We start from the raw sequence: 17,368 nt of genomic DNA, 5'->3' as shown, positions 1-17,368 counted from the left end.
GAAAAACAGCGCAGTCTGGATCCAAGAAAGCTCACAGCGTGGCAAAGGAAGTGAGAAGTGAGTGAAAGATACAATGTTGATTCTGTCTTCCCTGGCAGTAAGAAAACAAACAAACAAAAACAAACAATGTTTAAGTGCTTTGGCCGGGCACGGTGGCTCACGCCTGTAATACCAGCACTTTGGGAGGCCGAGGTGGGTGGATCATGAGGTCAGGATTTCAAGACCAGCCTGGCCAACATGGCGAAACCCCATCTCTACTAAAAATACAAAAATTATCTGGGTGTGGTGGCGCACACCTGTAATCGCAGCTACTTGGGAGGCTGAGGCAGGAGAATTGCTCCAACCCAGGAGTCGGAGGTTGCAGATCGCGCCACTGCACTACAGCCTGGGTAACAGAGTGAGACTCCGTCTCAAAAAAAAAAAAGTGCTTTAAGAGAGGTGTGCACAAGGTACAAACAGATGCCCTGAGGAACTGGCGACCCTGTGGGGCGAGACTCGGGAAGGGCTGGTAGGAGGGGCTGCTGTCCAGGTGCGTGGTGGTCCTCAAGAATTCATGGGGGCAATTCCAGCAGAATCGGCCTTTTGAGGCCTCAGGCAGTTCTTGTGGGGACTGAGGCGACAGATAAGGAAGGAAGGGATACAGGCGCGTTAGCAATAACTGGGTTCTATTTGAAAGACGCAGGGGGCCGGGCTTGGTGGCTCGCGCCTGTAATCTCAGCACTTTGGGAGGCCGAGGCGGATGGATCACGAGGTCAGGAGATCGAGATCATCCCGGCTAACATGGTGAAACCCCGTCTCTACTAAAAATACAAAAATTAGTCGGGCATGATGGCGCGCACCTGTAATCCCAGCTACTCGGGAGGCTGAGGCAGGAGAATCGCTGGAATCTGGGAGGCAGAGGTTGTAGTGAGCCGAGATCGCGCCACTGCACTCCAGCCTGGGCGACAGAGCGAGACTCCGTCTCAAAAAAAAAAAAAAAAAAAAGACGCAGGGATGGAGTTTCCCGCCTGAAAGGATACAGGAAAGAGAGGCGAAAAACTTATCTGAATTCTCACTGCTTCCTTACAACTGGCGACCAAGTGGAGCAAACACCTCCAAAAACCTCAGTTGGCTGGGCTACGGGGTCCTTGCTGTCCTTCCTGGGCTTCTGTACTCGGCCGGAACTTTAGTGTTCTGACGCCTTGTTTGGCATCGGAAGGGAAAAGCAGATGGACCTATACGGGTAAAGTGGCTTCTGGGCGGAAGGCACACTATAGGCTCGGGGAGGTAAGCGGCGGCAGGCCGGCGGTTGGTGTGTCCTGGGTGTGGGGAGGCGACAGAGCCCTGGCACTTGAGGGTTGAGGGGGGCCTCCCCAGCGCGGCGAACGTCTAGCCTCCGGAGGCCGGGTCGTGAGTGCGGGAGGTATACGCCAAGGCGGAAGAATTTTGCCACTCACTACCTGTGTGACCTCGGGTAAATTAGCCTTGGAACGTCAGTTTCTTCGTTTCTTTAATTGAAATAATAGTACCTCTCTCAGGATTGTTGTGAGCCGTCAGTGAAACACTTAGAGCAGTTTCTGGCACATGGTAAGGCATGGATAGCTTTACTAATTCTACTCACTTCTAGCTGCTTGGATTGTGTTGTCAAAACCCACCGTCAACCTCAGGGCGGTATTGTCCAGTTAATAGGTTAGATTTTCTGTTTACTGGTAGAAAAAAAAAATGAAACAAAGCATTTATAATTAAAGTTATATTATTAGAGAAATAACACTACGGAGGGTTTGGAAAACATTTTATGAGCTATCATTTGTTTCTCAAATTTCGGTATGTGTAGAGGTAAAATCATTTAAGTGCAACCGGCGCGGGGGAATTTAAATATTATCCATAATTCCGGGACCTTAGATCAACTGTTAATTTTTCCTGGTTCCCTTACGTTTATAATACATGTGAAAACATACTGTTTACATGATTTTGATTTATCAACAAACCTGATTGATAATGTCGGCTGGGCGCGGTGGCTCACGCCTGTAATCCCAGTACTTTGGGAGGCCGAGGCGGACGGATCACTTGAGGTCAGGAGTTCGAGACCAGCCTGGCCAACATGGTGAAACCCTGTCTCTACTAAAAATACAAAAATTAGCTGGGCGTGGTGGCGCACGCCTGTAATCCCAGTGGCTGAGTCAAGAGAATTGCTTGAAACCAGGAGGTGGAGGTTACAATGAGCCGAGATCGCGCAACTGCACTCCAACTTGGGGGGCAGAGCTGGACTCTGTCTTAAAAAAAAAAAAAAAAAAAAAGTTGGGCATGGTGGCACCTGTAATTTCAGCCACTCGGGAGGCAGAGGCAGGAGAAGCACTTGAACCCGGGAGGCGGAGGTTGCAGTGAGCCAGGGTCGTGCCATTGCACTCCAGCCTGGGTGACAGAGCGAGACTCCATCTCAAAAAAAAAAAAAAAGGTTGGGCGCAGTGGCTGATGCCTGTAATCCCAGTACTTTAGGAGGCCCATGTAGGCGGATCACCTGAGGTCAGGAGTTCGAGACCACTCTGGCCAACATAGTGGAACCTCATCTCTACTGAAAAAACAAAAACAAAAACAAAAATTAGCCGGGCATGGTGGCGCCCGCCTGTAATCCCAGCTATTCAGGAGGCTGAGACAAGAGAATCGCTTGAACCCAGGAGGCGGAGATTGCAGTGAGCGGAGATCTCTAGCCTGGTGACAGAGCAAGACTCCGTCTCAAAAAAAAAAAAAAAGTATTGATAATGTCATTTTACCTATTGGTGTCTGTATCCTACAGAAAGGAAATATGTACCTGACTTGTTTCATAGGATTTGTGTGTGGATGGCATGAGATAATATATATCAGGGTGATATGAAAGTGTTAGGAGTAGGCTGGGCATGGTGGCGCACACCTGTAATCACAGTACTTTGGGAGAACAAGGCAGGTGGATCACGTGGTCAGGAGATCGAGACCATCCTGGCTAACACGGTGAAACCCTGTCTCTACTAAAAATACAAAAAAAAAAAAAAAAAAAAAAAAAAAATTAGCTGGGCGTGGTGGCGGGCGCCTGTAGTCCCAGCTACTCTCGAGGCTGAGGCAGGAGAATGGCGTGAACCCGGGAGGCGGAGCTTGCAGTGAGCTGAGATCGTGCCACTGCACTCCAGCCTGGGTGACAGAGTGAGACTCTGTCTCAAAAAAGAAAAAAAAAAGTATTAGGAGTGGTATTCATCAGGTGCAGTGGCTCACGCCTGTAATCCCAGGTACTCCAGAGGCTGAGGCAGGAGGATCACTTGAACCCAGGAGTTAGAGACTAGTCTGAGCAACATAACAAGACCTCATCTCTCTATATATTTTTTTTTTTGAGATGGAGTTTTGCTCTTGTTGCCCAGGCTGGACTACAGTGTCGTGATCTTGGCTCACCACAACCTCCACCTCCTGTTCGAGCTATTCTCCTGCCTTAGCCTCCCAAGTAGCTGGGACTACAGTTGTGCGCCACCACACCGGGCTAATTTTGTATTTTTAGTAGAGATGGGGTTTCTTCATGTTGGTCAGGCTGGCTTCAAACTCCTGACCTTGTCATCCACCCACCTTGGCCTCCCAAAGTGCTGGGATTACAGGCGTGAGCCACCGCGCCTGGCCTTACAATTTTTTATTTTTATTTATTTATTTTTTAGACAGAGTCCTGCTCTGTTGCCCAAGCTGGAGTGCAGTGGCTTGATCTTGGCTCACTGCAACGTCCCACTCCTGGGTTCAAGCGATTTTCCTGCTTCAGCCTCCCGAGTAGCTGGGATTATAGGTGCCTGCCACCACACCCAGCTAATTTTTGTATTTTTTTTTTTTTGAGACAGAGTTTCACTTTTGTTGCCCAGGTCGGAGTGCGATGGTGCAGTCTTGGCTCATTGCAGCCTCTGCCTCCCAGGTTCAAGTGATTCTCCTGCCTCAGCCTCCTGAGTAGCTGGGATTACAGGTGCCCACCACGATGCCCAGCTAATTTTTTTTTTTTTTTTAGTTGGAGTCACTCTGTCGCCCAGGCTGGAGTGCAATGGCACGATCTCGGCTCACTGCAACCTCTGCCTCCTGGGTTCAAGCGATTCTCATGCCTAGGCCTCCCAAGTAGCTGGGATTACAGGCATGGGCCACCACACCTGGCTAATTGTTTGTATTTTTGTAGGGGTTTCACCATGTTGGTTAGGCTGGTCTTGAACTCCTGACCTAGGTGATCCGCCTGCCCTGGCCTCCCAAAGTGTTGGGATTACAGGCACGAGCCACTGTGCCAGGCCAATTTTTGTATTTTTAATGGAGATGGGGTTTTACCATGTTGGGCAGGCTGGTCTACAACTCCTGACGACAAGTCATATGCCTGCCTAAGACTCCCAGAGTGCTGGGATTACAGGTGTGAGCCACCGTGGTGGGCTACAATTTTTGTTTTGTTTTTTTTTTTTTGAGATGGAATTTCACTTTTGTCACCCAGGCTGGAGTGCAGTGGTGCAATCTCGGCTCACTTGCAACCTCCGCCTCCTGGGTTCAAGTGATTCTCCTGCCTCAGCCTCCCCAGTAGCTGGGATTACAGGCGCTTTCCAACATGCCCAACTAATTTCTGTATTTTTAGTAGAGATGGGGTTTTACCATTTTGGCCAGGCTGGTCTTGAACTCCTGACCTCAAGTGATCCGCCCACCTTGGACTCCCAAAGTGCTGGGATTACAGGTGTGATGCACCGCACCCGGCCAACATTTTTTAAAAAAATTAGCTGGGCATGGTGGTGTGCACCTGTAGTCTCAGCTACCTTGGAGGCTGAGGTGGGAGAATCATTTCAGCCCAGGGCCCAGGAGTTCAAGGCTACAATGAGTTATCAATCTTGCCATGGCGCTGCAGCCTGGGTGACAGAGCAAGAGACCCTGTCTCTTTTTTTTTTTTTCACATGGAATTTTGCTCTTGTTGTCCAGGCTGGAGAGCAGTGGCGTGATCTTGGCTCACTGCAACCTCTGCCTCCCGGGTTCAAGTGATTCTCCTGCTTAAGGCTCCCTAGTAGCTGGGATTACAGGCGTCTGCCACCATGCCTGGATTATTTTTAGTAGAGATGGGGTTTCACCATGTTGTCAAGGCTGGTCTCGAACTCCTTACCTCAGGTGATCCATCCGCCTCGGCCTCCCAAAGTGTTGAGATTACAGGGTGAGCTACCACACCCGGCCTGACCCAGTCTCTTATAAAAAGAAAAGAAAAAAAAAGGCCGGGGACAGTGCATCATTCCTACAGCCCAGCACTTTGGGAAGCCGAGGGGAGAATCACTGGATCCTAGGAGTTCGAAACCATCATGGGCAACACAGGGAGATCTATTTCTTTTTCTTTCTTTCTTTTTTTTTTTTTTTGAGACAGAGTCTCGCTCTGTTGCCCGGCTGGAGTGCAGTGGCCCGATCTTGGCTCACTGCAGCCTCCTCCTCCCAGGTTCAAGGAATTCTTTTGCCTCAGCCTCCTTAGTAGCTGGGACCACAAGTGCGCACCACCACACCCAGCTAAGTTTTGTATTTTTAGTAGAGACGGGGTTTCACCATGTTGGCCAGGATGGTCTCAATTTTTTTTTTTTTTTTTTTTTTTTCCCGAGACAGAGTCTCGCTCTGTCGCCCAGGCTGGAGTGCAGTGGCGGGATCTCAGCTCACGGCAAGCTCTGCCTCCTGGGTTGACGCTATTCTCCTGCTTCAGCCTCCCCAGTAGCTGGGACTACAGGCGCCCGCCACCACGCCCGGCTAATTTTTTGTATTTTTAGTAGAGACGGGGTTTCACCGTGTTAGCCAGGATGGTCTCGATCTCCTGACCTCGTGATCCACCCGCCTCGGCCTCCCCAAGTGCTGGGATTACAGGCGTCAGCCACTGCGCCTGGCCCAGTCTTGATCTCTTGACCTCGTGATCCACCCACCTCAGCCTCCCAAAGTGCTGGGACCGTGCCTGGCCAGGGAGATCCATTTCTACAAAAAATTTAAAAATTAGCTGGGCATGGTGGTGTGTGCTTGTAATCCCAGCTACTTGGGAGGCTGAGATGGGAGCATCATTTGAGCCCAGAAAGTAGAGGCTACAGTGAGCTGTGATTGTGCCACTGTACCCAGCCTGGGCCACAGAGCAAGACCTTGTCTCAAATAATAATAATAATAATAATAGTAAACAAATAAGTTAACAAATTTCAAAATACCTGATTTCTGTTGAATTTGAAATTGTGATGCATTCATTGCTATGCTGATAATTCTTCAATGTCTCTTCTGTTATAGGTAGAATTGGGCTATTTGCTGAAGCTTCTTGGTGGCCCTTGCTAGCCCAGGAAGAAACTTACATTTTGAGTTTTTTGTACCATGGCTTTGGTTCACAAATTGCTGCGTGATACTTATATTCTCAGAAAATTCTCTAAGCCAACTTCTGCCTTGTATCCATTTTTGGGTATTCGCTTTGCAGAGTATTCCAGTAGTCTTCAGAAACCAGTGGCTTCTCCTGGCAAAGCCTCCTCACAGAGGAAGACTGAAGGGGATTTGCAAGGAGATCACCAGAAAGAAGTTGCTTTGGATATAACTTCTTCTGAGGAGAAGCCTGATGTTAGTTTCGATAAAGCAATTAGAGATGAAGCAATGTACCATTTTAGGCATTTGAAGGATGAAATTGTGGATCATTGGAGAGGACCGGAAGGCCACTCTCTGCATGAGGTCTTGCTGGAACAAGCCAAGGTTGTCTGGCAGTTCCGGGGGAAAGAAGATTTGGATAAGTGGACAGTGACTTCTGATAAGACGATTGGAGGCAGAAGTGAAGTGTTTTTGAAAATGGGCAAGAATAACCAAAGTGCACTGCTATATGGAACTCTGAGCTCTGAGGCGCCTCAGGACGGGGAGTCTACCCGAAGTGGGTACTGTGCAATGAAATCCAGGATTCCAAGGGTAGGTGAGGCCCAGGAGCCATCGTTTTCTAGTAAACAGGGGTGAACTTCATTGTAGCATAAACTATAGAAGATAGCTTTTGTTTCTGTAAATGAAAACACCTGGCATGTTATATTTGGCACCTCACCTGTGTCTGGGGATAAGTAACTATTGGCACAAGTGTGAAGTGGAAGCACAAGGGGGAAGTGGTTTCTGAGGAGGAGGAGTTAACTTGTTTCTGCGCATTGCTTTGGGCCAGGAACGAGCATTGTTATGCTTCAGGAATCCTGAGAGGTTAGACATTTGAAAGATTTTTGGAGAGATTTTCATCTCCTCTAAAAAAGACCACAACCTCTGTAATGACCAGGGGTTTTGTAGAGTGGATGTAGGGTTAGCCTGTGGCTTTCTTTTTTTCTTTTTTGAAACGGAGTCTTGCTCTGTCGCCCAGGCTAGAGTGCAGTGGCATGATCTCGGCTCACTGCAACTTCCGCCCTCCAGGTTCAAGCGATTCTCCTGCCTCAGCCTCCTGAGAGCTGGGACTACTGGTGCACACCACCATGCCCGGCTAATTTTTGTATTTTTAGTAGAGACAGGGTTTCACCATGTTGGCCAGGCTGGTCTTGAACTCCTGACCTCAGGTGATCCACCCCACCCTTGGCATCCCAGAGTGCTGGACATGGTGGTGCATGCCTGTAATTCCAGGTACTTGGGAGGCTGAGGCAGGAGAATTGCTTGAACTATGGAGGCAGAGGTTGCAGTGAGCTGAGATCGTGCCATTGCACTCCAGTCTGGGCAACAAGAGCGAAACTTTGTCTCAAAAAAAAAAAAAAAAAAAAAAGGCCGGGCGCAGTGGCTCATGCCTGTAATCCCCACACTTTGGGAGTCCAAGGCGGGCGGATCACCAGGTCAGGAGATCAAGACCATCCTGGCTAACACAGTGAAACCCCGTCTCTACTAAAAATACAAAAAAATTAGCCGGGTGTGGTTCTGGGCGCCTATAATCCCAGCTATTCGGGAGGCTGAGGCAGGAGAATGGTGTGAACCCAGGAGGCAGAGCTTGCAGTGAGCTGAGATTGCGCCACTGCACTCCAGCCTGGGTGACAGAGCAAGACTCCGTCTCAAAAGAAAAGAAAAGAAAAGAAAAAGTCATTGCTCCATACGACGAGGTAAAGGAAATACATTCATTTCCATTCACTGAACACAGGTGAGTGCCTACCCCATGTAAACACTGTCCTGGGCCAGTTTTGTGTTGAATATTACCTTAGAAACATATAACTATGTCAGTATTTTGTGCTAAAATAATAATCACTGGGTTTATGTGCCTTCTTATGGGGCAGAAAGTCAGAAAAATGGTTAGTGCATCCTGTTGATGATGCTGACTTGGTGATGACTCACATTTTGCTAATAGTGGAGAATGAGGTACAATTAACTTTACTTTCAATATCTTAGGGTGCTTTTGAGAGGAAGATGTCTTATGATTGGTCCCAGTTCAATACTCTGTATCTCCGTGTACGTGGGGATGGTCGGCCTTGGATGGTGAATATCAAGGAGGACACAGATTTCTTCCAGAGGACGAATCAGATGTATAGTTACTTCATGTTCACCCGCGGGGGACCCTACTGGCAGGAGGTCAAGGTAACAGCATAAATCTTCATTGTTTATAAAAATGAGGTCTTGGCTGGGTGAGGTGGCTCACGCCTATAATCCCAGCAATTTGGGAGGCCGAGGTGGGTGGATCACCTGAGGTCAGGAGTTCGAGACCAGGTTGGCCAACATGGTGAAACCCAGTCTCTACTAAAAATACAAAAAATTAGCTGGGCAAGGTGGCACACGCCTGTAATCCCAGCTACTTGAGAGGCTGAGGCAGGAGGATTGCTTGAACCTGGGAGGTGGAGGTTGCAGTGAGCCAAGATCCAAGATCGTGGCATTGTACTCCAGCCTGGGCAACAGAGTGAGATGAGACTCTGTCTCAAAAAAAAAAAAAAAAAAAAAAGTCTTGGAGATGATTGTTACATCGTAGTTTCTTTTTTGTTACTAATCTTTCTTGGAAGGTGGGGGTGGGTGGGTAGAAGAAAGGTTAAGAGACATAAATGAATTTTGTTTCATTAATATAAATGTTAACATAGTAACTAGTAAATATTTTTGATATGGATGTGGCCAGGTCCATGCTAAGTCACAGGCACATCTCTGCTCTGTGTCCAAATAGATGGGATTTGTTTGTTTTTTAGAAGTTTCTGCCATTTCATGTCTTCCAGACAACTCTGCTAAAGTTGGTGTGCTAGGCCTGTGTGGTGGCTCACACCTGTAATCCCAGCACTTTGGGAGGCCAAGGTGGACTGATCACTTGAGGTTGGGAGTTCGACACCAGCCTGACCAACATGGAGAAACCCTGTTGTCTCCACTAAAAAAAATACAAAATTAGCCGGGCGTGGTGGCGCATGCCTGTAATCCCAGCTACTCGGGAGGCTAAGGCAGGATAATTGCTTGAACCCGGGAGGCGGAGGTTTCAGTGAGCCGAGATCGTGTCATTGCACTCCAGCCTGGGCAACAAGAGCCAAACTTTGTCTCAAAAAAAAAAAAAAAAAAAAAAAAAAGGTGGTGTCCTAGGCCAGGCGTGGTGGCTCATGTCTGTAATCCCAGCACTTTGGGAGGCCAAGGTGGGTGAATCACCTGAGATGAGGAGTTTGAGACCAGCCTGGCTAACATGGCAAAACCCCATCTCTACTAAAAATACAAAAATTAGAGTCCAGGCACGGTGACTCACTCCTGTAATCCCAGCACTTTGGGAGGCCGAGGTGGGCAGATCACGAGGTCAAGAGATCGAGACCATCCTGGCCAACATGGTGAAACTCTGTCTCTACTAAAAATAAAAAAATTAGTTGGGTGTGGTGGCATAGCCCCAGCTACTCAGAAGGCTGAGGCAGGAGAATCGCTTGAACCTGGGAGGCAGAGGTGGCAGTGAGCCGAGATGGGCCACTGCTCTCCAGCCTGGCGACAGAGTGAGACTCCATCTCAAAAAAAAAAAAAAAAAAAAAAAGGCCGGCCGCGGTGGCTCACGCCTGTAATCCCAGCACTTTGGGAGGCCAAGGCAGGTGGATCACGAGGTCAGGAGATGATGGAGAACATTCTGGCTAACACAGTGAAACCCCATCTCTACTAAAAAATACAAAAAAAATTAGCCGGGCGTGGTGGCAGGCGCCTGTAGTCCCAGCTACTCAGGAGGCTGAGGCAGGAGAATGGCGTGAACCCGGGAGGCAGAGCTTGTAGATCGTGCCACTGCACTCCAGGCTGGGTGGGAGACTTCGTCTCAAAAAAAAAAAAAAAATTAGCCGGGCATGGTGGTGTGTGCCTGTAATCCCAGCTACTAGGGGGGCTGAGGCAGGAGGATTGCTTGAACTTGGGAGGTGGAGGTTGCAGTAAGCTGAGATCGTGCCACTGCACTGCAGCCTGGGCAACAGAGCAAGACTTCGTCTCAAAAAAAAAAAAAAAAAAACTCAACAAGAAAGCCCCCATTTTGCTCATGTCATATACTTGAGGGTCATCCTGAATTCTTCTCCTTCGCCCCACATCCAGTCTATTAGCGAGTCCTGTCACCTCTGCTTCCAAAATACACTCAGCAGCTGACCATTTCTAGACATCTCTTCTACTCCCACCCTGGTCCAGGTGTTTGGATTATTGCAGCAGCTTCATTATTGATTTCCCTGTTTGTCTTCTTGCCCCACTAAAATCCTGGCTCCACAGCAGCCAGAGTTATCTTTCTGAAGCATAGTTCAGATGACATCATTTACATGCTTGTAAGCATGTAAGTGTACTTCCTAAGCATGTAAGCTGCATTAGTCTGTTCTCGTGCTGCTGCTATGAAGAAATACCTGAGACTAGGTAATTTATAAAGGAAAGAGGTTTAATTGACTCACAGTTCTGCAGGGCTGGGGAGGCCTTAGGTAACTTATAAAATCATGGCAGAAGGGGAAGTAAACACATCCTCCTTCACATGGTGGCAGGAAAGAGAATGAGAGCCGAGTGAAGGGGTAATCTCCTTATAAAACCATCAGATTTTGTGAGAACTCACTGTCACTAGAACAGTATGGGGGAAACCATGCCCACGGTTCAGTTAACTTCACCTGGTCCCTCCCTTGACACCTGGGGATTACTACAATTCAAGATGAGATTTTCGGTGGGGAGACCGCCAAACCATATCAGGACCCTTCAGTGGTTTCCCATTACAATTCGAATAAAGTCCAGGCTGGGCTAGGTGGCTCATGCTTTTAATCCCAGCACTTTGGGAGGCTGAGATGGGCAGATCACTTGAGGTCAGGAGTTTGAGACCAGCCTGGTCTACATGGTGAAATCTTGTGTCTACTAAAAATACAAAAAATTAGCTGCAGGTGGTGGCACACGCCTGTAGTCCCAGCTCCTCAGGAGGCTGAGGCAGGAGAATCGCTTGAACCTGAGAGGTGGAAGTTGCAGTGAGCCAAGATCGCGCCACTGTACTCCAGCCTGGGTGACAGAGTAAGACTCCATCTCAAGAAAAAAAAAAAAAAAAGAAGAATAAAGTCCAAACTCCTGAACATGGCCTATGGGCCTACAATATCGGACCCCTGTCTTCATCTTCCATCTCTCCTCCTGTCTTCATCTTCCATCTCTCCTCCTACCTCCTTCCTCCACACCAGCCCCTTTTCTGTCAGATTCAACAACCTCATTTCCATCTCAGAGCTTTGCACTTAGTGTTGCTTTGCTGTAATGCTCTGCCCCCATGTCTTCACCTGCTTTCTCTTTCCTGTCATTCACCTCTCGGCTCAAAAGTTGCCTCAGAGAGGCCTTTCCTGATTCCTGTAACTAAAGTTGGACCCTCTAATCCAGTTATTTCAACACCACCATCCTATAACTTTCTTCATAGAACTTATCACTAACTAAAATTACTTTGTTCATTCATTCATCTGTTTATTGTCACTCTACTGCCTTCCCTGAAACATAAATTATGTAAATTCTTTTTTTTTTTTTTTTTTTTTAAGATGGAGTCTCACTCTTATTGCCCAGGCTGGAGTGCAGTGGTGTGATCCCAGCTTACGGCAACCTTTGCCTTCCAGGTTCAAGAGATCCTCCTGCTGGGACTACAGGCATGTACCACAACGCCCGGCTAATTTTTGTATTTTTAGTAGAGATGGGGTTTCATTCACCAAGTTGGCCAGGCTGGTTTCGAACTCCTGACCTCAAGTGATCCACCCGACTCGCCTCCCAAGGTATTGGGATTATAGGCGTTTGAGCCACCACACCTGGCCCTAAATTCTGTAAATTCTGTGAGAGCAGAGATCTTGCTTATATTGTTCCTACCAGTTTTCCCTGTACCTAGAATTTTGTCCTAGTGCCTAGCACAAAATAAGCACTCAATAATACATATATATGTAGTAATACAGATATATAACACAAATTATATATACTTGTATTTAAGTAATATATATATAATGAATTATACAAAATAACTACTTCATTATAAAAACAATTTGGAAAATACAGAAAAAAATCTTGTACTACCACTATCCAGTGATAAAATACTATTTTTATTTTATTTTATTTTTTTTTTGTAAGACAGAGTCTCGCACTGTCGCCCAGGCTGGACTGCAGTGGCGGGATCTCGGCTCACTGCAAGCTCCGCCTCCCAGGTTCACACCATTCTGCCTCAGCCTCCCGAGTAGCTGGGACTGCAGGTGCCCACCACCACGCCCAGCTAATTTTTTGTATTTTTAGTAGAGACAGGGTTTCACCATGTTAGCCAGGATGGTCTTGATCTCCTGGCCTCATGATCCGCCCACCTCGGCCTCCCAAAGTGCTGGGATTACAGGCATGAGCCACCATACCCAGCAGATAAAATACTATTTTTTTTTTTTTTGAGACGGAGTCTGGCTCTGTCGCCCATGCTGGAGTGCAGTGGCACGATCTCTGCTCACTGCAAGCTCAGCCTCCCGGGTTCACACCATTCTCCTGCCTCAGCCTCCCGAGTAGCTGGGACTACAGGCACCTGGCACTACACCTGGCTAATTTTTTGTATTTTTAGTAGAGACGGGGTTTCGCCGTGTTAGCCAGAATGGTCTTGATCTCCTGACCTCGTGATCCGCCTGCCTCGGCCTCCCAAAGTGCTGGGATTACAGGCGTGAGCCACCGCGCCTGGCACAAAAATACTATTTTTAATATGTATCTTCCAGACTTTTCTAGTCACACTTTTCCCTTCCAGTGGTGTTTTATAACATATATACAGTATTTTCACTGAACTATTGTTTACAACTTTCTCTTCAAATATATTTCTACATCATTTTTAATGTCTGCATGATATTATATAAGTAGACAACAATTTTGGCTGGGTCCAGTGGCTCACATCTGTAATCCTAGCACTTTGGGAGGCTAAGGCAGTGAATCATTTGAAGCTAGGAGTCTAAGACAAGCCTGAGCAACATGGCAAAACCCTGTCTCTACAAAAAATACAAAAATTAGCCCAGTGTGGTGGCATGTGCCTTTAGTCCCACCTACTCAGGAGGCTGAGGTGGGAGGATTGCTTGAGCCTGGGAGGTCGAGGCTGCAGTGAGCTGAGATCACCCTACTGCATGCACTCCAGCCTGGGTGACAGAGTAAGACCCTGTCTCAAAAAAAAAAATTTTTTTTTCTTAACTTGCTCTTCATTATGTACATGTAGATTTAGATTGTTTTCAGAGTCTTCTACTGTCGGAACAAACTCTGAGGTAAACATCCTTAACTATTTTCATAGGCTATATTCCTAGAGATAAAATTACTGGAATAAATATTAATATGTATAATTCATTTTTATTTATGTTCATTAAAATTTATTTACTTATTTGAGACAGGGTCTCTCTTCTGTTGTCCATGCTGGAGTGCAGCATGGGCTCGCTGTAGCCCCAACCTCCCAGCCTCAGGTGATCCTCCCACCTTAGCCTCCTGAATAGCCAGGACTACAAGGATGCACCACGATGGCTGGATAAGTTTTTTGTTTTTTTACTAGAGTCTTGGTTTCACCATGTTTCCCAGGCTGGTCTTGAACTCCTGGGCTCAGTTGATCCTATTGTGTTGGCCTCCCAAAGTGCTGGGATTACAGGCATGCACAACCAGGCCCAGCCCTTTTCTTCCTTTGTTAAACTCAAAATATAAATAAAATTAGCATAGTCTGTACCTGTTTTTAAAATTTAGGAATATATCCTGGAGAGCTTCTGTATAATTATTTAGGCAGGGTGTGGTGGTTCATACCTGTAGGCCAAGGTTGGCAGATTACTTGAGCTCAGGAGTTTAAGACCAGCCTGGCTAACATGGTGAAACACCGTCTCTACCAAAAAAAAAAAAAAAAAAAAAATTAGCCAGGTGTGGTGGTGTGCGCCTATAGTCCCAGCTACTCAGGAAGCTGAGGTGGGAGAATCGCTTGAACCTGGGAGGCGGAAGTTGCAGTGAGCCAAGATGGCACCACTGCACTCCAGCCTGGGTAACAAAGTGAGACCCTAAAACAAAACACAAACAATTAAAGCCAGATATAGTTTTAAAAGATCGTGCTTAATAACAAGTAAATTACATAGAGAAGAAATATGAAAATAAAGTTGATGAATAAAAAGGCACACTCGAAAGTTCAAGAGTAGAAGGAATAGGACATTTCTTTTAGTTCAGTTTCTAATGTAGGAAGGAAGGGAAACGTTAAAATTCTTTTTTCTTTTTTTTTTTTTTTTTTCTGAGATAGAATCTAGCTCTATCGCCCAGGCTGGAGTGCAGTGGTGTGATCTTGGCTTACTGCAACCTCTGCCTCCCGGGTTCAGGCAACAAAGTGAGACCCCATTCTCCACAGAAAGGAAAAAAAAAAAAAAAGCTGTGTTTAGGATACTAGTCTTTTTTCCAAAAATGTTACAAATATTTTTTTCATAGTTAACCCTTTATCGTTTGGCCTGAGTTATATCTTTGATCCAAATGGCTAGCCATTTGTCATAATACATATATGACATAATTTTAGAATAAATGTAAACTCATTTTATCGTTACAATTACATGCAGATGCCTCAATTGCTTACATTTCAGTTATGAAGTAAATGGTTTCTTCTTTCAGATTCCTTTTTCCAAATTTTTCTTCTCTAATCGAGGAAGAATCCGGGATGTTCAGCATGAGCTTCCGCTTGATAAGGTAACATATTCCTGTATTTTTCACTCAGAACTGTATCATTTTTAATGAATCGGAACTCTGGTGAGACTGAGTTCATTTGAGAAGGCTGGCAGATGAAAATTTCTTCTTAGGGCCACTGCTCTTATACCCAGCCAGAGGCTGACTGAGACCTCTCCTATGAACCATACCCCCATCCTGAAGGAATTTTAGAAGGATCATTTTTTAGCATGCCTACATTTTACTTTAGCTATTTTCCCCCCTCCCTTCTCTCCTAATTTAGCTTTAAAATAAGAGTTTATGAACGCTTCAAGGAACTCCATTAGGCATTCATGTTGTCCTTACTAGTCTTTTTGTTTTTTGACATGGAGTCTTGCTTTGTCACTCAGGCTGGAGTGCAGTGGCATGATCTCGGCTCACTGCAACCTCCACCTCCCGGGTTCAAGCATTTCTCCTGCCTTAGTCTCCTGAGTAGCTGGAATTACAGGTGCCTGCCACCACACTTGGCTAATCTTTGTATTCTTAGTAGAGACGAGGTTTTACCATATTGGGCAGGCTGGTTTTTAACTCGACCTTGTGATCTGCCCACCTTGGCCTCCCAGTGTTGGGATTACAGGCCTGAGCCACGGCGCCCGGCCGTCCTTCCTAGTCTTAAGTGGCACTACCTAATGAGGAGAGGGGAGGAAGTTGAATGAGGAAAGAAAAGCAGTCTTGTATTTCCTCTTACAGTATGCTATGTGAGAATTAGTAGTATTTGCTAAGGGCTGATAGCATTAAAACCCAGTTATAATCATCACCTGATGGGATTTTAAACTCCTGGAATAATATCAGTACGTCACTGTATGAGATTTTAATCAATTTCTCTATTTTAAATTTAGATCTCTTCTATAGGATTCACCTTGGCTGATAAAGTGGATGGTCCATTCTTCCTGGAGATAGATTTTATTGGCGTGTTTACTGATCCAGCTCATACAGAAGAATTTGCCTATGAAAATTCTCCAGAGCTTAACCCAAGGCTTTTTAAATAAAGATCATATGGTAGTTTTGTTTTACTAATCTAAGGGTACTAGCATCTACAATGATATAGACAAAATAAAATATTTCTTTAATGGCATCCAACCAATGGCTAGTATGTATTCTCTCTTTTTTTTTTTTTGAGATGGAGTTCTGCTCTGTCGCCCAGGCTGGCATGCTGGCGTGCAGTAGCGTGATCTCGGCTCACCACAACCTTCGCCTTCTGGGTTCAAGCTATTCTCCTGCCTCAGCTTCTCGAGTAGCTGGGATTACAGGCATGCACCATTATGCCCAGCTAATTTTGTATTTTTAGTAGAGACAGGGTTTCTCCATGTTGGTCAGGCTGGTCTCGAACTCCTGACCTCAGGTGATCCGCCCGCCTTGGCCTCCCAAAGTGCTGGGGTTATAGGCGTGAGCCACCGTGCCTGGCTGGCTAGTACGTATTCTCTAAGACAAGTTATAATGCTGTTGCTGGCCAGGCACGGTGGCTCACGCCTGTAATCCCAGCACTTTGGGAGGCCGAGACGGGCGGATCACTTAAGGTCTGGAGTTCGAGACCAGCCTGACCAGCATGGTGAAACCTCGTCTCTACTAAAAATACCAAAGTTAGCCAGGTGTGGTGGCACATGCCTGTAATCCCAGCTACTTGGGAGACTGAGGCAGGAGAATTGCTTGAACTCGGAGGCAGAGGTTGCAGTGAGTTGAGATCACGCCACTACACTCCAGCTTGGGCCACAGAGCGAGACTCTGTCTCAAAAAAAAAAGAACAAAAAAGAAACCACAAAGAAAGGCTATTGCTAAGAGGGACTGGATAAGGGGAACAGCATGAAACCAGGTTCTCTGGTGTACTTTATCTCATAGAATGCAAGTACTGATGTAAATGTACTATGTAAATAACTCAGTGTTTTTGCTCAGAACAGTTGCTGTTAGGAACATTTCCTATATGAGTAGTTTCTAAGGCAGGAGTCTCTGAGGTGACTGTTAATGGCCTTCTACCACTCTGTTGCATTTAGATTTCTTCTAATTTCATTTTGTTTTGCTTTTTTGAGATGAAATTCCCTTCTGTTGTCCAGGCTGGAGTGCAGTGGTGCGATCTTGGCTCACTGCAACCTCCGCCTCCCAGGTTCAAGCGATTCTCTTGCCTCAGCCTCCCCAGTAGCTGGTATTACAGGCCCACACCACCATGTCTGGCTACTTTTTTTGTGTTTTTAGTAAAAACAGGGTTTCACCATGTTGGCCAGGCTGGTCCTGAACCCCTGACCTCAGGTGATCCGCCCAAGGCAATAACTCAGTAAATCACAGAGACTTACTCCTATGGTTTCTTCCAAGGCTTTTGTAATTTTAGTTC

General features: G+C 46.5%; 1 protein-coding gene across 4 annotated transcripts; it reads left to right on the top strand.

The window, feature by feature from the left end:
• The first annotated feature begins 614 nt into the window (after positions 1-614).
• Positions 615-16,125, top strand: NDUFAF1 (NADH:ubiquinone oxidoreductase complex assembly factor 1). 4 transcript variants are annotated; one of them, XM_019010259.3, is made up of 5 exons: positions 615-1,266; positions 6,235-6,888; positions 8,317-8,502; positions 14,956-15,030; positions 15,885-16,125. In XM_019010259.3, exons 2-5 carry the CDS (start codon positions 6,316-6,318, stop codon positions 16,032-16,034), a joined length of 984 nt encoding a protein of 327 aa, XP_018865804.3. In that variant the 5' UTR covers positions 615-1,266; positions 6,235-6,315; the 3' UTR covers positions 16,035-16,125. The 4 variants fall into 4 exon arrangements, with proteins under 4 accessions (XP_018865804.3, XP_055218447.2, XP_018865803.3 ...); XM_055362472.2 differs by having other exon boundaries at positions 1,203-1,453; XM_019010258.4 differs by having other exon boundaries at positions 1,203-1,566.
• The last annotated feature ends 1,243 nt before the right edge of the window (positions 16,126-17,368 follow it).

The sequence above is a fragment of the Gorilla gorilla genome, chromosome 16 (assembly GCF_029281585.2).
Source record: "Gorilla gorilla gorilla isolate KB3781 chromosome 16, NHGRI_mGorGor1-v2.1_pri, whole genome shotgun sequence".
Taxonomy (NCBI): Eukaryota; Metazoa; Chordata; class Mammalia; order Primates; family Hominidae; genus Gorilla; species Gorilla gorilla.
This window is presented reverse-complemented; position numbering and strand designations above follow the sequence as displayed.

Bases quoted from the DNA above. Each gene is read 5' to 3' on its own strand.
- NDUFAF1 (XM_019010259.3), top strand. From the start codon at position 6,316: ATGGCTTTGGTTCACAAATTGCTGCGTGATACTTATATTCTCAGAAAA. The intron at 6,889-8,316 runs GTAGGTGAGGCC...TCAATATCTTAG, and splicing joins TGAAATCCAGGATTCCAAGG to GGTGCTTTTGAGAGGAAGAT. The intron at 15,031-15,884 runs GTAACATATTCC...TTTTAAATTTAG, and splicing joins ATGAGCTTCCGCTTGATAAG to ATCTCTTCTATAGGATTCAC.